This window comes from Anticarsia gemmatalis, chromosome 10 (assembly GCF_050436995.1).
Source record: "Anticarsia gemmatalis isolate Benzon Research Colony breed Stoneville strain chromosome 10, ilAntGemm2 primary, whole genome shotgun sequence".
NCBI lineage: Eukaryota > Metazoa > Arthropoda > Insecta > Lepidoptera > Erebidae > Anticarsia > Anticarsia gemmatalis.
In genome coordinates, this window is record NC_134754.1 from 4295074 (window position 1) to 4321980 (window position 26907).

The 26907-nt window shown below is 33.5% G+C and overlaps 5 protein-coding genes across 5 annotated transcripts; all 5 read left to right on the plus strand.

Moving 5' to 3' along the window:
• The first annotated feature begins 274 nt into the window (after positions 1–274).
• LOC142976108 (uncharacterized) lies at positions 275–3240 on the plus strand. The gene is made up of 5 exons (XM_076119341.1): positions 275–412; positions 786–1002; positions 1789–1922; positions 2339–2491; positions 3021–3240. Exons 1-5 carry the CDS (start codon positions 349–351, stop codon positions 3170–3172), a joined length of 720 nt encoding a protein of 239 aa, XP_075975456.1. The 5' UTR covers positions 275–348; the 3' UTR covers positions 3173–3240.
• A 1861-nt stretch (positions 3241–5101) lies between these two features.
• LOC142976086 (protein takeout-like) lies at positions 5102–7720 on the plus strand. The gene is made up of 5 exons (XM_076119308.1): positions 5102–5157; positions 5483–5696; positions 6175–6308; positions 6677–6832; positions 7248–7720. The coding sequence occupies exons 1-5, from the start codon at positions 5103–5105 to the stop codon at positions 7403–7405; spliced, it is 717 nt and encodes a 238-aa protein (XP_075975423.1). The 5' UTR covers position 5102; the 3' UTR covers positions 7406–7720.
• Positions 7721–10204: 2484 nt separating this feature from the next.
• On the plus strand, positions 10205–10810 carry LOC142976277 (activity-regulated cytoskeleton associated protein 2-like). Its single transcript, XM_076119566.1, has one exon. The coding sequence runs from the start codon at positions 10205–10207 to the stop codon at positions 10808–10810; it is 606 nt and encodes a 201-aa protein (XP_075975681.1).
• A 2828-nt stretch (positions 10811–13638) lies between these two features.
• LOC142976278 (uncharacterized) lies at positions 13639–26894 on the plus strand. The gene is made up of 9 exons (XM_076119567.1): positions 13639–13712; positions 14254–14467; positions 14748–14881; positions 15298–15453; positions 15764–15919; positions 25312–25528; positions 25823–25956; positions 26276–26431; positions 26723–26894. Exons 1-9 carry the CDS (start codon positions 13658–13660, stop codon positions 26878–26880), a joined length of 1380 nt encoding a protein of 459 aa, XP_075975682.1. The 5' UTR covers positions 13639–13657; the 3' UTR covers positions 26881–26894.
• Positions 20504–22616, plus strand: LOC142975951 (uncharacterized). The gene is made up of 5 exons (XM_076119115.1): positions 20504–20600; positions 20888–21104; positions 21623–21756; positions 21982–22119; positions 22417–22616. Exons 1-5 carry the CDS (start codon positions 20549–20551, stop codon positions 22572–22574), a joined length of 699 nt encoding a protein of 232 aa, XP_075975230.1. The 5' UTR covers positions 20504–20548; the 3' UTR covers positions 22575–22616.
• Positions 26895–26907: the final 13 nt, after the last annotated feature.

Below are 26907 nucleotides of genomic sequence, written 5' to 3' on the forward strand. Positions count from 1 at the left end.
TATTATCTTGATACGAATTTAATAATAATATTGATAAAGAATAAATTGACGTTAATTATTAAGTTTTTTATTACTTTGTACTAGCACAGTGAACTATAATTATTTTTCCTGTGATCCCAGTAATACTAAATAATAAATCATTTTAAAACATCATCTAGTATGTTTTTTAAATGCATTTCCGGTGAAACAATTAAACTATTATTTTTGTAATCCTAAACATCGAAGCAATTATAGATTACGTGATAAGTAAGTTCAATATAAATAGATTTGAAACTGCGTCGAGAACACAATTCATCTTGCTTCCATTCCGCTAGCTTGTTTTAAAACGTAGATTTTTTTTAAATAAAAATGTTCTCAGTAAAATATTTAGTTATATTTTTAGCTTGTGTTAATTTTAACGTTTTATGTTTAAGTAAGTAGACAGTTTTTTAGTAATTATTTTTCATTCGTGTTGATCTAAAAATTAAAGTTATTTAAGAATGCAAAAGTTAAAAAATTATAAAAAGAAAATGTTTTTGATTTTCTTGTTATATAAATTCTATTATTTTAGTAAAATTGTAATAAATTGTTTAAAAAAAATATTATATAGGTAATAGTAGAGTGAGAGTTATTCGAATAATAGTATTCGAATACTTAGGTAGTACTACTTACCAAATAATAAAAAAAAACCTTTTACAATTCGGTTTCTAACTGAAAAAAACTTGATCTTTCGTACAGTTTTAAAACAAAATGGGCTCAAAAATACACGTTTAGTTAATCTCACCAGAACATTTCCGATTTTCCAGGCGTACCAAAGAAACCATGCAGTTACGACGACGAAGAATGCCTAACAAAGTCAACCAGAGCGATATACCATAAGATCGTGGCTGGAAGGCCAGGTGAGGTGGAGGCATCTGATCCTTTAAGGTTGGATCTCATCAACCTGGATACGCCAGAACTAAAGCACAAAATGGTCAAAGCGACGCTGTTTGGACTGCAAAAGTGTGACGTAGAGGATGTTCTGTAAGTTTAACATTTATTTGTCAATTCTGCCCGTAACTCCGTCCGCATAGTAGTCGAAAATATTCCACGGGTTCCCGTTCCCGGGATAAATAGTATCCAATTTTTTATTTCATTACATATTATTCTATCTGTTTGCCAAATTTATTTAAATTCTATCACCTATTATGGCAGGATTTATAACAAATATCCATCCAAACTTCCGAGTTTATAATAGTAGTTTAGATATCGATTTACAATAAATTAGTCACATTTGTCGCATGACAGTGAACGCGGAACGCAGAACTCAAAACGCTGACCGCTGCGGCGCTGCCTTTACATGATCGGCACCTAAATTAAATATTTTTAGATTTGATTAAGATTGGCTCGCATAATATTATGTTCAACCGATTCTATAGGCTATGATCGGGTCGTCTAAAACAATTTCGTTGGTAATGTTCTATGAAACTCAATTTTCTGATTTTCTATCTTCATATTTATGACGATTGATTTGTTTGCTTGAGTGAGATTTCATTTACTTTTAGATTTTTCTTCTGTTTATTTAATTTTGTTGGTGTTGCGCATGCTGCTGAAACATACAGACACTTATAGCTATTTGTATTCTTTCTGACGTGCAAAAAAATGCGATAGTTGTAGTCTATACAGTAATTATTATTAGTAAACGAGCTTATAACACTGATTGATACTGATTTTACTAGGTAAATAACTAAAATTACATTACCACAAAGAAGACGAGCAAACTTTAGCAAAATACAAATAAATGAACACTAACGTTATTTTCTATTTCAGGGTCAACGCAAAAGAAGCATTTTTCAACTATCAGATTGCATGCCCAGATCTTCGCATAGAATCAACTTATGAAATCGATGGGAAAATAGACGGGGTAACTGTTAACGGTGCTGGTGCAAGTGTCATCTCATACAGTAAGTAAATTAATAATTGTACAAAAAAAAATAATTAATGTCCCACTGCTGGGGGCAAGGGTCTCCTCCCGTAATTGTACAAATAACAATAATATTAATAATTGTTATATTTTAAACGCCTGCAATAAAATAAATTCTGTTATAATAGTATTGGTTAATTTTGCAGGCAATTTTTTACAAGGTTTAGATTATTAAGGCACTGAAACGGTTATTGTAATGAAAGCTGTTTTTGATCAGTTTCTTGTTCTGTTTTGTTATCTACAGATAAAAGAAAACTGACGATTTATATTAAAATAATAATTCGCTCTCAACTTTATTAATCGAAACAACATTATAAGCTCTTTTGTAATCCTGTTCAAATATATGACGTAAATGCTAAAAATATATTTATCTAAAACCCTTGTTTGTAATTTCAGAAAACTACGAGATACTCCTAAAAGGCTACTATGGAAAATATCTGGATGAGTCTGGAGATCTTCACACGAATATAACCAAATTCAACGTCGTGTTGTCCACTGAAGAGGTGACGCGCGAATACTCAGGGATCTCGTTCAGTGATAAAGATGAAGGTAATTGAAAAAACTAATACTATAGTAACTATGTGTTTTACAATGATATTAAAAACGCAACAAATTGTTTTAAATTAATAATGAGTAATAGACTACCTTTGGGTCGCTGCCGGTAGTGTATTCAAATATTAATCACGTGGTCTCCGCTTCGATTCCGCGGTTGAGCAAACTGCAATTGGTGTTGTCTAATTCATATTAAATACTAGAGGCCGCCCGCGACTTTGTCCGCGTGGAAACCCTTGACGTGTAAATCCCGTTCCCTTGAGAACTATGCAATAAAAAGTAGCCTATGTGTTATTTTGGGTCTTCAGCTATCTACATACCAAAATTCATCGAAATCAATTCAATAGCATTTGCGTGAAAGAGTAACAAGCATACATACATACTCACAAAAATTTCGCATTTATAATATTAGTAGGAAGTAGGATTTCTCAATAGTAGAGTTTCGTAACATGCCTATTTCATGACTATATGCTCCCTAAACGTGATATTTTGTATATGTATATTATTTTGTTTTTTTTTTCAACAGAAGCAGAAGCATCTACCGTGGAAGGAAAACTGGCCAAGTTAGAGGAAGAAATCAGACATCCAGTGATGAACAGGTTTATGGAAAAATACATCCAGAATCTCAATAAATTCCTAGTTATTGTCCCTGTTAAAGATATACACTACCACGTTTAAAATAATTGCTAAGATAAAGGAACAAGTCATATTTTAAAATAAGTTTTACTTAAATAAATGTTAGTAGAAATTTAATTGTTTGGTATTTTTTTTCCAGCTTTTGGGATACCATAGTTTCTCATTATCACCTATACTGTAATTATTTAGTAACTGAGAGACTAAGAAAGAACGATTCTTATTATTATTAACCTAATTATTGTTTTCTATAATTTCGATTTTTTTTAGTATTTTATAATGCATATTTAAAAAATATAAGCATCTAGATTTATAGATATAAAACATAGAAAAGTTATTTTAGATTTAATCAAGTGGTCATTAGTGACTAAGAAGAATTTTAATCCCTTTTATTATTTTTTGCAAATTCTCTTGTCATGTTAAATTTTGCACTTATATAATTTCAGGCACTAGATATTTTTTAACCAATTAATAAAAATATGCAATTTAAGTTTACCTTTTAGATTTTTCAAATAATTACAAAGTTAACGACACCTATGAAACGAATTGGCGCGTAAACGTTACAAAATGCAATTGGAGTTGCACAATGCTAATACAAAGCTGAAAACATAGATGTTGTTGTACATTTATGAAACGGAGCTTTTTTCCTTTTCCATACGTTGACTTTTTAAATTCAATTGTTTATCATTTACATTACATACATTTAACAATTTAGGCCAGCAACATGTTAAAAAACGTTAGATTTTTTTTGAGAAATGTTGATTTAGTAGTGTTTAAACGCGTTTTACACGACTATTCTTGAATATTATTTTTCATTTATTTGTGTGAATCTGATGCTTAAACAATGCTTGTTTAGATATTATAATAATATTATGAAATTAAATTTATTTTACTTTACGAAAATTAATAGATTTTGATATGTGACCTTGTTACTCAATATTAATAAGTAACTCTAAATATAATTTAAAAAAAAATGGTATAATTGCAATTTGAAAAGACTGACAAGCAGTTTTATGTAGAGATAATGTGTCGAAACCCAATTAGCTGGAATTCGATTACTCGATTCAACATTCGATAGGCAACCGCCCTATGAAAAATTCTGACATTCAGCTGCATCCTGTAAGACTGGAAACTGACTCCAACATAGTTTGAAGGAAGGATAGGCTGATAATGTTTTCATGTAATAACTGTCAATTAATTTACCGATTAGGTTATTCACAAGCCGCAATCTGGCTTAGAGTAGAAGTACAAACAGGCATACATTTGTCGCATTATTGATTAATTGAACAATTGACAATTGTATTAAATTCCAACATTTCTTCGTCAACTAATTCTGTTCAGGTTTTCAAATCTATCAAATAAAAATCAGGTAGGAGAAACAAAGAAACGAGAGAGGCTAAATCTCACGATACTGTAAATTTAAATATTTAATTTAGGAAAATTAAACAAAAGCACCTTAAGGAAGAATTTATTCCTCAACTACATTTTATATTTAAATAATTAATGATTAATTTTCGCGAATTTATATTTACTATTGTTCATGGAAATAGTTTTGGAGTTAAATGGTAAAATATAAAAACTTTCACGTCTTTATGTCATTAAAATTAGGTCTACAGACTTCTAAATTGTTTTTTACAGTCCAATAGATAACTTCTATCAAGTTCTATCTAGTAGAAAAATGGAAATGTCTTGCTCTCCCTTAATTCGGATCATAGTGGGAACTTAAATAATAAAAAAGTTGGCTAGCCTTTTACCTTTGATATTACGATGCTTAGGCAGAAGTGTCTGTTTGCAATTAGGTCGTTACTTTTCACGTTACATATACATTGTCATGCGAAATATTTAAATATAGTATTAATAAAATTTCCATTTTAATACCGGCAGAACTCTATGCAATTTTAACCAAAACTATCTTGATGACAATTCTAGTATAAAATAGACAGACTTTTGGATATTCAAACAGAAACAATTAAAAATGATATCGATACGTGTGTTAACTCTCGCTGCTATTTTCTGGAAATATGCTTCAGGTAAGTTCCTAACTTTGATTAATCTCAAAGATTTTAAAATTTTCTTTTAACTATGTATTGTTTATTTGACATTATTATTTTATTAATTGTTTGGTTTATTGCTGATTATTGACAACGAATTTTTATAAAGCTTAGTTTAGGAAAAAATCCTTCGCACTTTTTAGTCGAATGTCAGAAAACGCGTGTACGTCTACCGTATACACGTATTCGCACACAAAGCTTAATAATATACTGTCTATTGCTTTTATACCTATATGATTTTGGCATAACATAAGACGTGAACTATTTGGTTTTTCAATATGCTAAAAATTACTATCGTTTTTAGGCAATCCAGTCATGTGTGACCTAGATAATTCGAAGTGCCTAACGGAATCAGCCAATAAGATTTACCAAGAATTCGTTACGGGTGCAATAGAAGGTGTTCCATCATCAGACCCATTGCGCGTGGATCTTTTTGAAGGAGAGCTGCCGACAATGCAATATACGTTGAAAGATTCAACCTTATCTGGGATGAAGAATTGTGTTCCAGAATTCATTGCGTAAGAATTATTTTTCGTAATGCTCTTCTTAATGATACTGCGTGAAGGAGAAGATCTTAATGCAATCTTGCATGCCTAAGAGTTCTTCGGAACAGGTCTTGAAAGTGTGCAAAGTCCCCAACCCGCACTTTGCCAGCGTGGTGAACTCAAGGCCTAAAACTCTCCCTCATTGCGAGAGGAGACTGATCCCAGCACTGGGACATTGATGGGTTAAATTTATTTGTTACTTTATTCTTTGTTGATATGTCTTCAGGGTTACTTTCCACCATTGATTTGATCCAAAGTGATTGCTTGATGCGCTTAGTAATATTTTATATGACCATTGTGTTACTATTACTAATGTATATCCATTTTATCTCCGTTTAAGCTCAGAATTGACTGTTCTTAGAAGCCAGCACATCCAGGCAAAACACATTGCCGTTTCCCTACAATATTGATAATATTTCCCGAAAAAAACTACATGTTTGTTTGGTTCTAGGATTAATACCAAAGAAACCAAGTTCAAATATCATTTTGCGTGCAAACATTTGATTATGGAAGGAAAGTACGACATAAAGGGTGAGTTAGCTGGCAGATCCATAGAAGGATCAGGCGACTATAAGGTAGATTTCTGTGAGTATACTTTTTTATTTACGAGTAGGTATGAAAGTTTATAATACACATCGTGTAAACGGGTGCGTCTGCATGTCTTATTTATCTCTAGTTTTGTCATTCCAGATATTTTGATGATTTAAAAGGTCCATATTGACCAATAGGCCGAACAAAACTTGAATCAGTCGACCACCCATTTGGTCATTTTACAAAATATCTAAGATTTATTGCCAGAGTAATATGAAATAAAATTGTAAACACGTAAAATGTTTATTGCCTCGAGGACCAAATGCAACACTCACAAATTTTCCTTTGCCATTGTAAACTCCCGTCATATCATTTTGACTAATATGCTGAATTCAAAAATAAAATCGCGAGTTCTTCCACAGATGGTTACGCCTTTTTATTTTCTGGAGAATACGAACGTTTTAACAGTGACGATGGAAAACTACATATCGTCGTCAAACAGTACAAACTAGATATAGCAGCTCGAGAAAAAGTGGTGTACGATTTCAAGAATTTGTTTAATGGCGACGAAGAGAAATGTAAGTACCGATTTCTTTGTGAATATCCTTTCCAACTGAAAGGAAAAGCAATATTTAGTTTAACAATTTTATGCCCAGCAATGAAATCTATAATGTAATGATCGCCAAATGGAACAAGCTGCCAACTCTAATGCCATTAGTGGTTGCTGGCTCGAACCCGAAACAACGCACCGATGACTTTTCAAAGTTAAGCGCGTATTAAATTAATTATCACCGTCAGAATGGTGAACAAAAATATCGTAACGAAAACTTTCAAACCTAAAATTTATTTAATACATTTCTTGAGGCCACTCTAAGTACCGAACTCACATTTGGCCAGTGTGGTGCAAGGCCTAACCGTTAAAGTTGTGCCGACAGACTAAAATATACAAGTATTAGAAGCAGGATATTGAAAAAAATATTTGGTTTATTTCAGCTGCCGCAATACATAAGTTTGCCAATGAAAATTGGAAAGAAGTAGATGAAATTGTTCGAGGACCAACCATGGAAAAATTTATGAGTATATTCATGGACAATGGTAATGCTTATATGAAAGCCGTTCCCGTTGAGCATGTATTCGCACGAAGAGAATAGAAGCTAATTACATCTATACGGATTTTAACGGGACATATTTTAATGGAATTGCGGGATAATTGAGGCATTCGAACCTCCAGGAAAATAAATCATTTAATTAATTAGTAGCTGACAGAAAAACATAACTTTTGCATCTTGACCCATAATTCAAACTTTTAGTTAAAACATCGCGATGAAATCCGTAAAAATGTGTTTATATTAACTGAATTGCATAGATTGAACATAAAAGTTATTGCTTTTTTTAAATATTATTTTCTGTTATCAGTAACGATATGTATTTTATTGTTTCTTTTATTTAATAAAGCGTTTGAAGTATTATAACTGTTTTACTCTACTATCATTTATTGGATTAAACATCACCCATCCATAGATCCGCGCCGACGGTTGCTTAACCCACAGACCGATACCACAGGGCGGTTGGTGAACGATACTGGTTATGGGCTGATATTTCTTTTTTCAACTGTAAACTAGATTGGTTATCGAAGACAGCACGTTTGGACTTGCATTATCTCGCTAAAACTTATATGCTGATTGGATATCTTCAGAAATATGAGAGGTAGATTTAGCGAGATTTAATTACTAGTATAAATATTTACTTACTTCTACTTAATATTTCTAGTATAAATGTTTTCACCCATTATTTACATACAATTGAAAATTTATTAAGTATCTCATTAAATTTATACATGTCAGCAAAGACTTGTCTACTTAATCAATGTGGGAACGGAAAGACAGTTTTGAAATGAAATGAGTAAAGGCTGTGTGACAATATATCAATTATAATATTTCCAAGGTATTAGAATATAAATTCTAATAAATCCGCCTGCTAGATAACTGGAAAATAATAGAAATATTAAATTCCTTTTTAAAAAAAACTTATTATAAAGCATTAAAGTTACGGAGTAGGAGCTAATGACGGATGCAATTTTCAACTTAATGATCGACAACATATTTTTTATACGCGTATACATTTTTTTACTAATCAAACAAATAGGCGTATATTATTTTTTTACTATCTATAAGACGGATTAAAAAAAAATGTTGCTCAACATGCCTATATACGGCAAATATAATACATCCCATCCCTATATACGGGAATTAATGCAAACACGCATTTTACCTTAAAATGCCTAACGTTTCGGCGCAGGTTGCACTCGCCGTGGTCGCAGGCTGTTTAGTTAGGCATTTTATTCATTGTATTCTATTATACATACACTAAACATGCAACGGGAGAGTTTAGAAGTTATGATAATACATTTGTATTATCATAACTTTTAAACTCTATTAAAACTATATATTATATAAACTATATAAACCTATTTAAATACATTTGTATTTAAATAGGTGTATGCTATTTTAAAATCCAAGTTTGAAGAAAATAATAGCTGCTGCATTGGCTAAGTTGATTATTTTCATTTTGTCGTGTCTTAATAAAAATAAGTACAATGAAGTAGGTATCTATACTATTGTCATGATTCATGAATATTAATCTGAAGTATGAAGGCACTTAGTGACCGTGAATATGATGCTTTTACAACAACTAAGTATTAAAATATTTTATTGCGTCGTTTAAGGTATTCTTTTGAAACAATATCAGCATTTTTATTCCTGACCTCGAAATACTTTTTTATTATATTTACATAGTTCTGATTGAAGAATTTGCCGAGGTTGTTCTGTGGATGGGTGACCATCTTATACATATCGAGTTTCTCCGTGTTTCGGAAGGCACGTTAAATTGTGGGTCCCGGCTGTCATTTTCAAAGATCTTTGACAGTCGTTAACAGTAGTCAGAAGCTTGAAAGTCTGACAACCAGTCTTACCGAAGGGTATCGTGTTATAACTGTGGAGGTCAGACAGGCAGTCGCTCCATGTAAAACAATGGTATCCAGCTGCATCCGGTGAGACTGGAAGCCGACTCCAACATAGTTTGGAACAAAGGCTAAGCCAATATATATGTAGTTCTGATTGAAGAATCGGGAAGGGCATGACAGTGTATTTCCCAATTCGGTTAAGTACAAGTACAAGCATAAAAACAACGGACACAAAGTACAGCCAGAGGCGAAACAACTATTTGTGCATCGCTCAAATTGTTCCTTGTGGGAATCGAACCCGAATACTATATTAAACATAAACACGTCTGTTCTTTAGTCTACTGCACCTTCCTAACATTTTAAGTCTTTCGATAACATTCAAGTTTTTTCAAATAAATAAACACATGAAAATAAGAAAAAGAAGAGTTTCTTCGTTAAATAATATATTGTAACACACCAATTTACTTTAATACCATCTGTGGAGGAATCTTATTACTATTATCTGTCTAACCTTATTACCTGTCTTGTTTGTACCTTGTTATGTAAACTAGATGACGCTGAAGCAGTGACGTCACTTTTTAAAAGTCGGTGTTAAGATTCTCCGAGGTTGAATGACTACCGATGCATATCTGATGTAAAATTATTCTAACTCTGATTGCACCTGAGGCTTACGTCCTACTTGGAATGAGTACTTGAGACTCTTAGAGCATAGAATATAGTATATAGTATTATAAACCTTTGCGTCCTTGCCTTTGGACAAAGGGATAAATTTGTTAACCGTGTTGTAATACGTACGTACTCTTGGTGGTACGCGTCGTGTCTTTAAGGAATAAAGGCGCTTAAATATATACTGGTCTTATTTGCGAATCCCGCTACAATTCTGGCGCCCAACGTGGGGCCAGACCAGCGCGCAGGAGGTCCAAGATACGTCACACGCACGGGTAGAATTACCACGACTGCCGCTAAGCTACCGAGTTCCAGTGACAAAATGTCTGTGAACCTCACCGACGAACAGTTCCAGGCTCTGCTGGCGAAACTTTCACCTGGCAGACACGGCACCTTTTCAACGTGTACTGCGCGATACGACGGTACCAAGAACTTGGAGGTGGTGGAAGCCTTCTTAGCAGCAGCTACGGTATTTAAGCAAATAGAAAATATTTCGGATGCTGAGGCCCTGACAGGCGTTCCTTTGCTACTGTCAGGGGAAGCTGCAATATGGTGGCAAGGAGTAAAGGACCATGTATCAACATGGGGTGAATTCCAAGCTCGTTTACAATATACCTACGCACCCAAGAAACCAGCGTACATCCTATATCAGGAAATAATGGGTATCAAACAGGATTCACGCATGTCCACAGAAAGCTTCGTGGCACATAAACGCAACCTTTTCGCTCAATTGCCAGAACCAAAGCAGCCTGAATGCCATCAGTTGGACATGATATACGGTCAGCTACATAACCGTATTCGCGAAAGGGTACCCCGCAGCGCGTTCCGTACCTTTGATCAGCTTCTAGAAGCAGCACGAGGAGTCGAGCAGATGTGGCTGGATCGCGAACAACACGAGCGTAAGGGACCTGATGCAGTAAAATATTAAGACCAGGCATGGCACCTAAAAAGAAATGTGGGTTCTGCCACTTCAATGGCCACATAGCAGAAGAGTGCAGAAAACTGAAAAGAAAGCAAGAGGAATTGAGCGTCCAAAGCACTCCTGTATTACGCCTAACGCCTGAAACATCGCAGACTACACAGGCTCCTTCTCCATCAGCCCCGAGAGTGCATTGCTACGGGTGTGGTGCACCGGGTGTAGTACGCAGTAGCTGTTCCACGTGCGCTGCAAGTAAGAAGACATCGCAGTCTACAAACCTAGGTTTCTGCGCCATGAATATACGTTCAGATGTTCGGAATCGACCAATTGTGTTCATCAACGTTGCTGGTGTGAGAGGTTCCGCATATGTTGATACGTGTGCGAAATCGAGTGTTGCATCTTTTACGCTCTACAGGCAATTATTAGAAAAGGGGTATAAGTTCCAAGAAGAATTTGTGCAAATAACTCTAGCTGATGGGATACCCAAGCAACAACGGGTTCTCAAAACAACAGTGGCTGTAGAACTTGAACACCGCATAGTGCCAACCAGTTTTATTGTTTTACCGGAGTCCCGAGACAATCGCACTCTTTTGGGTATAGGGTTCATTCAGGATGCCAAGATGGTTTTGAATCTGCCACAATTCACATGGCAGTTCGTCGATGAACCAACTCAAGTATATGAACTGTATGACGAAAATTATGGGTTTTTTTTGGACACCAGTAGCCGCCCTACGAACATCAACGCCACGGCAGTAGCTGCATTGCCTACCGAGACCGCAACCGAATCTCGCCCTCACGCAATTTCAAGCTATCGGTTAATACCATTGGACGTAAGTCCTGTGAAAAGACCCAAGACGGTATTCGACGGTTACTCTCCTCGTTTCGCTGAATTTATGATGAGTGATGCAGAAAGAAACGTCCGGGAAGTTGAAGTTGCTTTGTCACCTCACTCAAAGGGATTGTTTCCTAGCAATCCAAACTTAGCACGTTCCTGTAGCCCTCGTACAGATTCTGTAAATTTATGTTCCATTAGTGTAACTAAGTCCCAAGACGTCCAGTTAAATAAAATTCTGTTAGAGTATCACGATGTTTTTATGGATAATGATAAGCCTTCCTTACTTGGAGAACATTGTATCATAACGAGAAATCCAGTGGAACGCAGAAATCGAGACTTAAAGACTCAATTGGCCATTTTAGTGCAGGGGGAGAAACATAACCGATGGTCTGACCTTTTACCTGCAATAAGATTTGCCATGAATAGTGCTACCTGTCTGGCAACAGGCCAAACCCCAGCTTTCTTGACATTTGGAAGAGAGTTAAGGTGTCCACGAGACAACGAAATTGATTTCAGAAATATACTTATCTCAGAAAATATAGTTCCAGAAATAACGCCTAAACTTAGAGACTTAGCTGACAACTTGGTGAAAGCAAGAGAAGTACAGGAAATGAAAGAAGAGGCTCGGAAAGCATATGTTGACCGACATAGGCGCCCTCATCCTCAATATAAGTCAGGAGACCTAATTCTTGTTAGCTTACATCCTATAAGTAAAGGAACACAGGGCGTCACCGCTAAATTTGCTCCGCGACGAGATGGACCATATGTAATTATGGAACAGCATGGTCCCGCTTCTTTTAAAATAGCATCTTTGGACAATCCTGATGAATCTATCGGTATTTATCATGCGTCAGCCTTGACTCCCTTCAAGAATGATAACTCAACTACGGTTCCTCAACCTGTGCAGCCTCTTAGAAGAAGAGGACGGCCTCGAAAACAGGTTGATGTGTCTATATCACCGTCAAGAGTGAAAAGAGGACGTGGACGTCCTAGAAAACAGTAAATCTTCCAGTCCTTCTCGCCGAGACGTCTTCGAGGACTGAGGGGGAGATTGTAACACACCAATTTACTTTAATACCATCTGTGGAGGAATCTTATTACTATTATCTGTCTAACCTTATTACCTGTCTTGTTTGTACCTTGTTATGTAAACTAGATGACGCTGAAGCAGTGACGTCACTTTTTAAAAGTCGGTGTTAAGATTCTCCGAGGTTGAATGACTACCGATGCATATCTGATGTAAAATTATTCTAACTCTGATTGCACCTGAGGCTTACGTCCTACTTGGAATGAGTACTTGAGACTCTTAGAGCATAGAATATAGTATATAGTATTATAAACCTTTGCGTCCTTGCCTTTGGACAAAGGGATAAATTTGTTAACCGTGTTGTAATACGTACGTACTCTTGGTGGTACGCGTCGTGTCTTTAAGGAATAAAGGCGCTTAAATATATACTGGTCTTATTTGCGAATCCCGCTACAATATAATGTATTCTTTGAATTTTTATTTCAAGAATGACCAATAAAAACACTTCACGGAAAAAATAATTCAGTATCTGTATTTATTTTATGAAAATTAATGTTCGTAAATGCGTTTGAGACTTAATAACTATTGTTTCAGGAAATGTGTCTTATTGAAGATAAATGGCAAAATATTAAAGCCCTTATCGTCTTTTTATGTGATGGTTTGGAGTATTCCAAATAACGCATTGCAGTTTATTTTAGTGAAATGGAAATGATATATTTCTCTCTATAGGTCCTAACTAAGTCCCTTACCTGTAGATGGCCAGCCTGGACTCAAAGCCTAATCCCTTTCCTTTTTTGCATCTATTATTTCTCATATAATGGATAAACAATCGAGCAACGCGGAAGCCTTAACTTATGCCAATAAAATTGCATTTAGTAGTTCATGCAGAACCTTAGTTAAATGCACTCAAACGAACTTGGTTGTAACTGCTGATATAAAATGGACTGTCTTTCAGAGATGTAACCAGACACAACAGAACTGAACAAGACACAAAATGATATCAACTCATGTCTTTGTACTTATTGTGTTCCTCTGGAATAATGCATTGTGTAAGTACTACTCGTGCTAAATTCTAACAGTGACAAATTTTATTTTTATTATTTGTATAACTTTATTTTAACTTATTTTTTTGTTACTTTTTAAATGAATTCCTTCATAGCATCTTCCAGGTAAAAATATCTGTGTCAAGTTTAAGCCCTGCACAAATAGTACAACCCTAACATCGTTATCAATGAACAAAGCTCTTCAGCATATTTTCTATTTGGTTTTTGTATAACTCCCAACATCAAGGGCCATTTCACAGCTTTTGAATGAGTGTCCGTAGTACGATTCTGTACAATTGGAACCTTTGAGTATCAAGAATTTGTCACCGCCCGTTACAGGTGCAGACCAGATATTGATACAAAATTGCTCGATGACAGGCCGGTTGTCGGTAGTCGACACTAGTAGAGAATCGAACTACAGAATAACCTGTCTTTAAAAAAAGTCACAATAAATGTATGAAACAACTGTCAAAGATCCATCCATATCTAGAAATGGTGAAACTGGAAACATGTGTTTTTTTATTATACTTAAAATTACTTATTTCAGGTAATCCAATCATCTGCAATTTCGAGGACTCAGAGTGCCTCACAGAAGGGGCAGATAATGTTTACAAAGAGTTTGTAGAAGGAGAAATTCAGGGTGTTCCATCATCAGACCCATTACGCGTGGATCTTATTGAAGGAGAGCTGCCGTCTTTAAAGTATACGTTGAAAGATTCAACCTTATCTGGGATGAAGAATTGTCTGCCAGAACTTGTAGAGTAAGTTTTATACTAATAATTAATTAATTGGCGAGATATTATCATTTCTTATTAAATGTTTCTAGTATTATTTTATCACTTAACCATTTAACACCCCCTTATGGGAAAAAGGTTTGATCATTCCTAACATTTTTTTGTCACCTATACATATTATGTCTTTTCTGTTTCTCGGATTTTACAGTTGACATATTTCTTCAAATTTTCACTGTGCTTTTCCGATTATATATGAATTCACATATTGGAGGAAGGTACTAACGATTGATAACTCTTTTAACTGCAGGATTAATACTAAAGAAACAAAATACAAATATCATGTGGCATGCAAACATTTAATTTTGAATGGAAAGTATGACGCAAAAGGAGACATTGTTGGTATGTTCGTTGAAGGATCGGGCGACTATCAGATTGATTTGTGTAAGTACAAGAATTCATTTCATTTTGTGCTAATTTGTCTGAACACTCTTACTAAAAACAGTTCTGTAACGATGCTGAGCAAAGACCTACTTCTCTCCTGCCTTTCAAATTACCCTTTTGGCGGCAAACTCCGACCAGTCATCCTTAAATGCATTCAGTAGCGCGATTCTCTCCCGCGAATATTGATGGTTTGACAATTAAAATGGAATGCAAAAATATTTTTACGGCACCCACTAGGGGCTGATCACATTTTCATACACAATTTATCGATAGCCGGTTGTCGATAGTTGATACTGGTAGAAAATCGCGCTGCTGGTCATCCTGCCATCTTCGTTTGTATCCTATTATAGCAATATTACTGTAATTTAGTTCCTGGCTGAATTTTGTGTCCTTACATAAAAAAGGCGTTTTTACAGATGGCTACGCTTTATTATTTTCCGGAGAATACGAACGCTATACCAGTGATGAAGGCAAACTTCATATTGTCATCAAAGATTATAAATTAGATCTAGAAGCCAGAGAAAAAGTGGTGTTTGATTTCAAAAATCTATTTTGTGGAGACGAGGAAAAATGTAAGTCACTACTAGTTAATACTGTTTCGTACATGTTTTTGTAACAACCGTTTCATAAACATAATTAATCAGCTAAAGCAGTGTCAGCACATAATAATAATTGTCATCAAAATAGTTTTTATGTTATAAATTATTTCACGTATTTTTTTTCCAAAGTTGAAACTATTCTTACTAATACCAACAACATTGTCAGAGATGGACAACAAATGCTTGCTTTTCTTACCTAATGATGATGATACCTGAGATACTTAGATGCAAATTTTGTTAGGTATACATGCAAAGTGATAAATATTTATTTTGTTTATTTCAGCTGCCGTAGCACATAAGTTTGCCAACGAAAATTGGAAAGAAATAGACAAAATTGTTCGAGGACAAGCCATGGCTCATTTCATGAGTGTATTTATAGACAATGTCAATGCTTACATGAGAGCAGTTCCCGTTGAACATGTATTCCCACAAAATGGTTAAACAACACAAACTGAATATACATAGTTTATGGATTTTATTGCGGTATTTATGATTGAACTTACAAGAAGAATACTATAAAGCAACTTAAATTGAGGGGAAGTAAACAAAAAAAAAACTAGTGGATAAAAATACACATATATGAACCTGATTTTAATAATTTTTACAAGATTTAAATTTTATATCGCAATTAAATCCGAAATTGTGTTTAAAATGACTGGCTAACTAAATATTAGAAAGCACTGTATCTACGTAAATTGGACCTGATTTTTTACCATTGTTTTTGTATATTAGAATTATGTTTGATTTTTTTTATATCCTTTACTTAATAAAGCATTTGAAGTTAAAAAACTGGTTTCACTTGGCTGTAAATGAAAAAGTTAAGATAATTGTTTCAGTAGGCACTAAATTGACTGTTATTAGTTTTAATATAATTATAAGTCATGATCTGGGGGCACGGCAGTGCCCCCGCAAGTCGAGCAAAAAAAAGCGGCACGGCCGTACCATCTTTTCTCGAAGCAATTCAGGCCATTTTCGACCCCCTATAATTTTGTTGTAGATAAAACAAGAAGCCTGAATTTTTAGCGACTTATCAGTCATTGTATGAACACGGTATATTGAAAATTTCAGTCAATTTGAACCAGTACTTTAAGAATGACAACTTGTTAAAGTTTTGAATTTTGTCACTCACTGATTCACTGACTCACTGACTCACCGATCATCAAAAGTCTAAGGCATTTCTAGCAGACTTAGAAGCTTCAAATTTAGAATACAAATAGAATTTAGTATCTTAATCATGGGAAAATTTCAATATTTTCTAATTTCAGTCCAGTTTTCTAAATACATTAACTGCAAGAATAACTTTGTAATCTTATACATTTATATAGGATTACAAGGTTACATTTGCAGTTAATTAATGAATTAATTATTACTGTAGTATAATAGAAAATAATAGGTGTACATAGGTACCTACTGTATGAGGCATAACTTAAAGGTGTTTAGCCCATGAAACTGAACAACATTTCAATAGGAAAATATGTTGAATTATGAAAAAAATAACCGTCTTTCCATACAAATTGGACTTATGTTCGCTTTACAAAAAGAAGTGAGATGCCATCAAAAACATCCTGTAAAAAACCTCAAGTCTCGCAGCGTAAAAAGTGGTGAGATCTATGTAATACCAAGTCGATTAATCTGTTTAGTCTCTACTGAAAGGACCTTCTGTCTTAAGTTATTACATAAGTTATTATCATGCCAATATTAAAAATATTTCACGTTTAAAACAAATAAATCGACTTGGTCATCGCATGAAAACACAAATTCGCCATTAAAATTTCAGGAGCATTAATTTCTTTAAGATACTCATCTCAATCATTATATTCGGAAGGACCCTAGTGAGGATTTCGGTTGCTGGCCCGTCGTGCTGTGCAGTGTGGTACATACAAATAATCAAATTATGCGATGGCCAGGTCGATTTATTTGTTTTAAACGTGAAATATTTTTAATATTGGCATGATAATAACTTATGTAATAACTTAAGACAGAAGGTCCTTTCAGTAGAGACTAAACAGATTAATCGACTTGGTATTACATAGATCTCACCACTTTTTACGCTGCGAGACTTGAGGTTTTTTACAGGATGTTTTTGATGGCATTATACTTTCGTAGACTTATTAGCAGAAACAATTGCAAATCACGAGGTCTCGATTTTCATTTCGGCACATCGACCTAATTTAGTTTAATAAAAGGTTTTTGCTCCTTGTCTTCTATTTCACCTGAAACAAGCAAATCAGATAAATCTATAGTTTACCATTTAGCCATAAAATAATAAAATATATATTGTATTTAAAATATAAAAATATATTTCTGTAAAAAAATATTGCGATTTTATCACATTTGCTTATCATTTCAATCAGCTTCGTCAAAATACGAATATAGTTAACATTACTTTATTAAATTCTGCCTTCAAGGATTACAGAAAAAAATGCTTCAACAAACAAAATGTCATTAAAACCGGCTTAACGTAAAGTGCGTTTAATAATCATTTAGTGCATTGCGTCATAAAATTATACATGAGCGTCATACGTTATCATGACATCAAAAAGTGGCAGGGTTAAATATTCCAAAATCTATACTAACATTATAACGCTGAAGAGTTTGTTTGTTTGTTTGTTTGTTTGAACGCGCTAATCTCAGGAACTACTGGTCTGATTTGAAAAATTCTTTCACTGTTAGATAGCCTATTTATCGAGGAAGGTTATAGGCTACGACTAATAGGAGCAGAGTACCAGTAAAAATGTTACGAAAACGGGGAAAATTTTGAGCCATTCTCTTCCGTGACGCAAGTGAAGTTGCGCGGGTCAGCTAGTAGTAAAATACATAGGTGTTGCTAGGATTGGTTTCTTCAAGTATAGCATCTCCCTTGCTACTGCATATATTTTCATACTTCGCCTCACGTTGTCAACTGCAGGCTTTAAAACTATGCCTATTGCTTGAAATTGCGAGCTGGTAAAGTTCTACTCAACTCCGTTTAGCTGCTACTGGGTGTACACAAAAATCGACCATCCGAAAAAATCTGCAAATGAAAATGGAGAGAATGAAGAAGGTTGAGGATTCCCAAGTTATCGCTTCAATAACAGTTATTAATCCATACAAATTGTAGGTACATCATATTTTGTAAACCAACTGATAAAAATCCATAGTAACTATGATTATGAACAACGCAATTCATTTTCATTGCACTATTGCAGAGCCTTTCTGTAACGTCCATGGCATTTTTTGTTTGGTTTCGAGAGCTCGAATCATTCGAAGAAAACGCCTGGTCGCACGAAATCGCACCGTAGCAATTTGCGGCGCATTTTTCAGTGTTGCTAATTTGTAACAACGCTAATATAGTAACTTTTAATTATTTTGATTTTTGCGGGAGCTGTAAACGCAATGTGGTCGAAAACATAAAACTGTTGAATGTAAAAATATAACCCACAATCTGTTTTTTCTGAACGATAATGTTTTGATTGTTCAATTAATATTCAAAATCTGAAATGGCCACTACTGTGGCTTCTATATAGTTCACTAGTGATTGAGGCTAGAAATAAACGGGAACTTGTTCATAAAGTGAAGGGTATCATGGTGTGGACAGAGTAATGTACGTGCGGTATTCAAATTGCACTTATTTTATTTTTTCTGATTGAATAATAATTAAAATTTTACATAGTATCTAATCTATTATGAATAATCGGAGGTTTATCTGAGATGAGAATAGGTACTAACCTACGTCATACATCGTGGGAAGGTCCTTGTACAATTTCTATGTTACACTCACACTAGCAGAGTAAATTGAGTAATAATAATTCTGGGTTCACACAGTTTCGTATTCAAATTATTATAGCTATTTAAAGTCAAGAAAAAAATTTCAAAAATGATTTTGGTTGCGATTTGAATATGAATTATGAACTTTGTAAAAATAGTTTCCTTTTTAAAATGTTTTTACTGAATTTGGTAGTAGTCTCGAAGACACTAGAATTATTAAAATTATGTGAAATGTGACATTGAAAACAAAATATATGATCTATTTAGTTAAAATACATTTGGCTGTTGATAAAATGCACAATATTAAAAATAGAATATTTTGTAGTAATTAATTTGAAAAAAATGGCACTTCATTATTAGTACTGTTAGGGTAGAGTAAGTCCCTTGACGCGCGAGCCGCATGGCTATCTCCTTATATAGTTTAATATGCTGCCATCGCACGCACTAAACCACCATGAATTTTCAGGCAGTTGCATATTAGGTAAACTGTAACTGCTAGACTAGCCACTACCGCGGTTAACCGCTAGTGCATAAGGGAACTTAGTGATTAAAAGACAAAACAAATCTTAAATCTCTAAGTCTAGCGACTTACCTACGCTACTTAACATTCGGCGCCCATTGATTCGCTCAACACTCTCATTGTGTTATTTCAAAATTATACTATTACTATACAAATAAAAAAAAATGAGGAAATATTTAGTGTCATGTATCAAAAATATGTGAGAAACAAAAATTGAATCGAAAATATTTTTTTTTGTCATTTCCCATACCGAAATTCAGTCCTCAGTTATATAATGAAAAAAAATATTATTATATGCCTATTAAAATAGGTGCGGGTTTGCTTGCATGAAAGAAATCATTTTTTTTAGTTAGTTTTATAAAAGTTTACCAATACACAAGCGTAAATCTTAAAGTATTTAGAACAATAATACACGTTTATATAATAACACTACAGTCGGCCAATAAACGCGGCACATTGGATGTAGCAGTAGCTCGATTCTTTACCATTATCGACTAGTGACAACCGGCTAGCTATCGAGAAATGTTGTACGAAAATCTGATCAGCGCCTCTAGCGGGTGCAGTCGGAACTATTTTTGCAGTACATTTTAAATGTCAACTTTTGATACTCGATCGTACCGTCCGTAGAAAATTGCGCTACAGATTAACGAAATTATTCAAAAACTAACAGACAAAAACCAGACAGATTTATAGATATAGCGAACCAAGCTATCTTGATTTTCACAGAATTCTATTTAAATAATAGATTTCCTCCTATATTTATATTGTAGAAAGATTGAAGTGGCTTCAGTATCAAGCAACATGTCGTTAGTGAGATTGTTCATCTTTGCAGTGCTTTGCTACCAAAATGCAAGTAAGTAGTCCATCCATTCATTACTCCTCCTTTTTCTAGTTTATATTATATATAGAAAATGTTTAAAAAGATTTAAAACAAATTATTGGTTCAAAATGTGGGTGTATTGTGGTGTTTCGTTAGTATTTGGTATGACAGCCAAAAATAAATAGTTTCTACAACTAGTTTCTGTATAATTTTATTCTGGAAATATGTTTAAAATACATTTGTGCATGAAAGTAATTCAAGCATTTTATTGCAAGTTTTGATTCTAAAATTGTTTCTGAAAATTATGTTTTAAATTTCAGGCAGCAAAAGAGTTCTGTGTGATTTTGATAACACTGACTGTTTAACAAACGCATCAATAAGGGCTTACAATGAAATCTTGAGTGGTGAGCGACGAGGCAAACCTTCTTCTGACCCTTTATACGAAGAGTTGATAATTGGAGACTTGCCAACAGTATATTACAAATTGTATGATGCCAAGTTATCTGGGTTAAGAAACTGTTTGCCGGAACTTACGAAGTAAGATTGTTTAGTTATAATACTTAAGAAGTGAACCGGCCGGTTAACCCCTTTTCCAAGCCGCAAGGAGCCTTGAATTCACCATATTTTCTATGGGCTCACGTTTCTCTTTCGAGAACTGTTTAGAGAACTCTATGCTGAGCAGGGGGGCTATCACGTATCTCAGTTGACAACCATTTGAAAGCCACTATGCTGTCCATTGTTTTCTGCCCTAGATTATAATTATTAGTACGTTACATCAAAGCAGCAATGTACTGAATAGTGACCATAAATTTGACGTATACTAGCTGTCAACTGAGATACGTGATAAGCCCGCTGGGTTATCTCACCGTGTTTTGTTTTACCATTAAAGATCAAGCGATCAAATGAAAATTAATCAGACTAATCATTAATAATCACCATCCTTTGCTTTGCGCAGGCGTGTAAAAATAATTCGAAGCCTGTCAACCGCCGTATATGAAATGAATGAAATGCCCAAGTTAATGAAAGTAAATAATATTATTTTTGTTTTATTTCAGAATTGATCCAAAGACCTTGGATTACGAGTACTATTTGGGATGTAAGCACTTAATATTGGAAGGTAAATATGAAATAAATGGTACTCTCGGCTCGATGCCAGTAAATAGTAAGGGTGACGTCAAAGCAGAAGCATGTAAGTTTATAATTTTTATTCTCTTAAAACTTTCTCGTAATATTTACTTTAGAACTATTTAGTGAAGTATTTTATAAAAGTTAATGATATACATCTAACAAAATTCCATCATTTTAAAAAGAGAAATAATGCTATGTTATATGACTAAACTTTTTTTTTGATAATAATGTGCTAGAGGAAATTTGATACTTAGCAACTTCTTACCTTTATTTATTTTATTTTCAGATGACTACCTCCTGATATTTAAGGGTGAAGGAGAGTCTTTGGTGAATGATGGTCAAATATCAATATTTATCAAAAATTTCCAACTGGATATAGAAGCTAGAGGAAAAGTTGTTTACGATTTTAGTGACACAGAAAAATGTAAGTACAACGTATTTATAATACTAAAGCAGTTAATATTTTTTTTTTTGCCTATATTTAATAAAGGCTAGCCAGTTTATCCGCTTTCTTACGGTCATATTCGGGTGGGACAATTCTGACAAAATCGACGATAAGTCGGGCACAAAGCCTTTATGCAAAAGAAAACTTTTGCACATTGATCAAGTAACTAGTTTAAAAAGCGAAAGCTCAAAAATTGAGGTTAGGGTTGATCTTCTGTGCAAAATCCACATTCGTATAAAGAAATGTGCACATAATCATTTCATGCTTTTGTTTCAGCTGCCGAGTTAAATAAGTTTGCCAATGAACATTCTAAGGAGGTGAACAAAATTCTTCGTCTGCCCGTCATGACGAAGTTCATGGAATCGTTTGTTAAAAACGTTAATGTTTATTTGAAATCATTACCAATGGATCAAATATTTACTTACGATGTGTAACACATTACCTGTATTCTAAATAATAAACTATGTTTTATCAGATTGTTGCTTTTATGACCACTTTAAAAAATGGGTATGAAAGTCTCCTCTATACACAAACCCTGGAAAAAAATAAGCGAGTAAGAACTTTAGCCCACGTAATAAAATAAAACTTGCCTACGCTCTATTGTATTGATATTAAAAACTAAGTTAGAAACTAAGTTTCTTATATTTCTTAACGAAAAAGATATATAAATAAAACATAAATGTTAAAATTATTATTAACATTACAATACTTGAAAAAAATATAATAATAATATTGGAAATATGGACCTGTACATCTTAATTCTGTTATAATGTCCGCTTAAATTGACAAATATTATATTGTTACATAATATACAAAAATATATTGAATAGAATAAAAATGTTAAAACCTCTACAGTATTTTCAGAGATTTTGTTTTGATTAATTAAACATAGGTATGCGTAATTAATAACTAGATTGACTAGACTCTACTGAAAGGACCTTTTGTCTTAAGTAATTATCATGACAATATTAAAAATATTTTACATTTAAAACAAATCGATCGACCTGGCTATAATCATCTACATTCATTGGTACTTCTTACAAATACATTTATTGGATGCGGTAAAAATTCTGCTAAAATTGATTCCTTTTTATTCATAAAAATATATGAAGTTATGAAAGGCTTATAAAGTGTTTTGTTTCTTTCACTCGTTAGCTAAATGAAAAAGAGAAAACATATTTTAGTAGCTTTTTAACTATAATAGGTTTATAGTGGGTTTATGAATAAGAAGGTATAAGTCTAAGTCTATCTATTGCATAGCTCATCGTCATAATAAGGCAGCCGATATCTTTGTAGCTTAGACAACTCAAATAGCCGAAAGGGGCAAAAAGTGTTTCAAAGAGTAGTAAGTGGTAACCATAAACACCTGCCATCTTCAGATCCTTAATATGCAGATGAGATAGTCGGAGATCTACCAAAAATATAATACACGCGACATAATACCACAGGTACATTTAGCGGCAGTTTATCTATTCAATAGCGTTAAAACTCATACAAAAAAAACACTATATAGGTATAGGTATAGGTATTTTTAGGATAATCAGAAGTGAAAGCAAATAAAAGAAAATACTAATCACATAGAACAGTTTTACTATAAGTCACAATCTTTAGCAAATTAACAAGCTCTTTACACATACAAACTGAATCACTTCAAAAATCAATTACAGACAAATTAATAATGAGAAAAATACAGCGTGACCATTCAAACGGGCAGAGGTACCCCTTAGCTAGTGAATCCTATGGAAAAGAGAGCTCAGAATGAGCTCGCAGCCCTTTTATGGACTCGGTCACGTGACCAACGTCACATTTCTTTTACTTCCTCTAATACATATGGCATTTCTTTTTCTTCCTCTAACAGTATATATATTATATAGTATATACCTATACAATTTTTTTTTTAAAGTATTTCTGTTCGGTTAAGGACTTGTTACTTAGTTATATTATTGTATTGGAAAGTATCTTCATACGGTAATTTGTTATTGATCAATTAAGAAGACATTATAAATTCATATCTATTTTTATTTATCTCAAGTTAAAAGGGCATTCGATGGGGTCATTGTTACTTGCATGCTTTATAGTTATAAACAGGAAAGAGATAGCTCTCGTGGTGGCCTTGAGTTGGGATTTAAAACTACGACAATGAGCTTACTCTTACTTTTATGTGATTTGACATATTTTTATTACGAATCTTACTTAGATACGTAGTGTATCTTTTATTAGTAATAGATACTCTACATCTACTAAGAAATTTTAAATTTTCTGTATCATAATAAATTTACACCAATTACTTGATGGACCTGAATTCAGAATATTAAACTACATGACGTATTTGGGGTTTACCTAAGCGCGTATAATTTGTTTTGCGTGAGAATAAAACCCTTTGCAATTAATATAATAATATTTTGTTCATCCTAAAACCTTTTTAATGTTAATTTGTCATTATCTTATTTATCACTTAAGAAAAAATCCGGTTAAAATACTGTTAATGTGGTTCACACAGTTTGATTTGTATTAAAAAATATGACAACTCAATGTTTGATTAATTGTCGTATAAAATGGTCCAGTGTTATTATCTGAGGTTGTTTCGTATCGACAGACATGTTGTCAACACGTTTATTTATTTTAGCTGGGCTTTTCTATCAACAGGTTTTGTGTGAGTTCAATTTTTATTATATTTTTTTTTATTTTAGTTATGTATCATTTGGTTAGGGAAAGTGAATCTGGTAGGGATTTTTCTAAGGTAACAAAACAGAAGTTCTAATCAGTCCGTCGATCGGATAGTTAGTTAAAATTATTAGACACGTTTTTTTTCTACCAAAAACAATAAAAAGTAACTTAGTAAAAAAGCGTCAAAGTTACGGAGTCGGAGCAAATGACGTCACGGTGTCGTACATTTGTATTTGTGCGATGTCACACAGACTGCATGGATCATCACAATTATTTGATTATGTACAAAAAGAGAAAAAACATAACAATGGTCTGTTGATCGTTAATCAAGTTAAGAATTTTTAAGCGCGGGTGGTAAGGGTTCTTAATTATGTCGATTCCTGGTGAAGGCATCAGGGATACTCTACAGGGAAAACAAAGGACTAAAGAAAATTTAGTTTACAGGGCACTAAAATTAGAATGTTTTTGTTACGATACAACTAATTTATTTGTCTACAATAACAGGTGACAAGACACTGGTATGCGACTTTGAAAACATCGAGTGCTTAACATTAGGTGCAAAACAAACTTATCAAGAATGTGTGAACGGCGATCTAAAAGGAGTTCCGTCTTCAGATCCTTTACATGCCGATGTGATCAAAGGAAACCTGCCTACATTGAAATATACACTACGAGATGTCACCTTCTCGGGCATGAGAAGCTGTTCTCCGGAATTAGTCAGGTTAGACATTAATAAAAAATAATTTTAAATTCACTCTGTTATCTAAGTTATTATAATAACTTTTTCCGGCTATTTATATTTTTTATATATTAACTAAAATCTGAAAATGTTAGCTTCAACGATACAAAATATTAATTTTGGAAAAAAGATTGTTCGTTTTTCTTTATTTTGTTCTACAAGTGGACGTCAATTTCTACTGTTATTAATAAGAAAATGTTAGTTTAATGAGACAAAAAATGGTTTTTGAAAACCAACTATTTAAAAATAATATGTTTTTATTCATTTTAATTTCAGATTACACCAAAACAACGCTACTTTCGACTATCACGTAGCCTGCAAGCATTTAGTAGTTGCAGGAAAATATGAAATCAAAGGTGATGTGGGCACTATGTGCATTGAGGGAAATGGAGATATTAAAATAGATCACTGTAAGTAGGACAGTTCTTATAAGTATATCATACTTTACAGACACTTGTGTGTTGCAATTTTGATGTGAAGATATATGTAACCTTTGAGGCCTTTGCTCAGCAGTGGGACACAGAAAAAGGTTAGATAAAAAAAAATGTAGAAGTTCTAAACCGATACTTAGCATGGGCCTTTTTCCAAGTCGGGCATTGAATCGGCCTCGCTTGCGATGTTCGAGTAGGTTGTATATAAATAGGACGTTTGGATAACTATTTTATCACGAACTAAATACACAAACACGAGTATTTTATATAAGCTGACATATTGATCTTTATTTTTCAGATGATTACGTTTTACTTTTCAATGGTGAATTCGATAAATATTTTGATAAACAAGAAAAGCTGCACATCTTAGTAAAGAAATACAATTACGATATAGACGCAAGAACGAAGGTGGTATACGAATTCACGAACCTGTTTAACGGTGATAGTGAAAAATGTAAGTTCAATTCAATAATGATTTTACATATATACAAACGATAGATAAGATCTGTAGATATAATTTTACTAAAATTATTTATTCTATTAATATAAAATTGCAAAACGCCATTACAATGTATTACGATTACGTTTAAACCTAAAATAATACTAATATGAAACAGGCGCTTTATATGTCTGGTGGAGTATAAAAACAGTTTATCATCTTTAATTACGGTTTAGGTAATGTCGTATTTTTTGAAGAAATATTGTACATTAATTCATTATTAAGTTTCAACACAATTTTTTTCAGCTGCGGCAATGCACAAATACCTGAATGAAAATTGGAAACAAGCAGACAAAATAATACGGAAGCCAATTTTAGACACGTTTTTAGATTTATTCCTAAAAAATGTCAACGAATATTTAAAAGCCGTTCCTATCGAACATGTATTTAGTTTTAAGGCCTAAGAAAGTTGATTGACCTTTTTCATATTA

What these genes read in the sequence shown, in the direction of transcription:
- LOC142976086 (XM_076119308.1), top strand. Translation starts at nt 5,103, where the DNA reads ATGATATCGATACGTGTGTTAACTCTCGCTGCTATTTTCTGGAAATAT. An exon ending in TTTCTGGAAATATGCTTCAG is followed by an intron (nt 5,158 to 5,482) that starts GTAAGTTCCTAA and finishes TATCGTTTTTAG; the next exon opens with GCAATCCAGTCATGTGTGAC. An exon ending in TAATGGCGACGAAGAGAAAT is followed by an intron (nt 6,833 to 7,247) that starts GTAAGTACCGAT and finishes GGTTTATTTCAG; the next exon opens with CTGCCGCAATACATAAGTTT.
- LOC142975951 (XM_076119115.1), top strand. Translation starts at nt 20,549, where the DNA reads ATGTCGTTAGTGAGATTGTTCATCTTTGCAGTGCTTTGCTACCAAAAT. An exon ending in TGTTTGCCGGAACTTACGAA is followed by an intron (nt 21,105 to 21,622) that starts GTAAGATTGTTT and finishes GTTTTATTTCAG; the next exon opens with AATTGATCCAAAGACCTTGG. An exon ending in TTTTAGTGACACAGAAAAAT is followed by an intron (nt 22,120 to 22,416) that starts GTAAGTACAACG and finishes CTTTTGTTTCAG; the next exon opens with CTGCCGAGTTAAATAAGTTT.
- LOC142976108 (XM_076119341.1), top strand. Translation starts at nt 349, where the DNA reads ATGTTCTCAGTAAAATATTTAGTTATATTTTTAGCTTGTGTTAATTTT. An exon ending in TTTTAACGTTTTATGTTTAA is followed by an intron (nt 413 to 785) that starts GTAAGTAGACAG and finishes CCGATTTTCCAG; the next exon opens with GCGTACCAAAGAAACCATGC. An exon ending in TGTGACGTAGAGGATGTTCT is followed by an intron (nt 1,003 to 1,788) that starts GTAAGTTTAACA and finishes TTTCTATTTCAG; the next exon opens with GGTCAACGCAAAAGAAGCAT.
- LOC142976277 (XM_076119566.1), top strand. Translation starts at nt 10,205, where the DNA reads ATGTCTGTGAACCTCACCGACGAACAGTTCCAGGCTCTGCTGGCGAAA.
- LOC142976278 (XM_076119567.1), top strand. Translation starts at nt 13,658, where the DNA reads ATGATATCAACTCATGTCTTTGTACTTATTGTGTTCCTCTGGAATAAT. An exon ending in CGACTATCAGATTGATTTGT is followed by an intron (nt 14,882 to 15,297) that starts GTAAGTACAAGA and finishes GCGTTTTTACAG; the next exon opens with ATGGCTACGCTTTATTATTT. An exon ending in TGTTCTCCGGAATTAGTCAG is followed by an intron (nt 25,529 to 25,822) that starts GTTAGACATTAA and finishes TTTTAATTTCAG; the next exon opens with ATTACACCAAAACAACGCTA.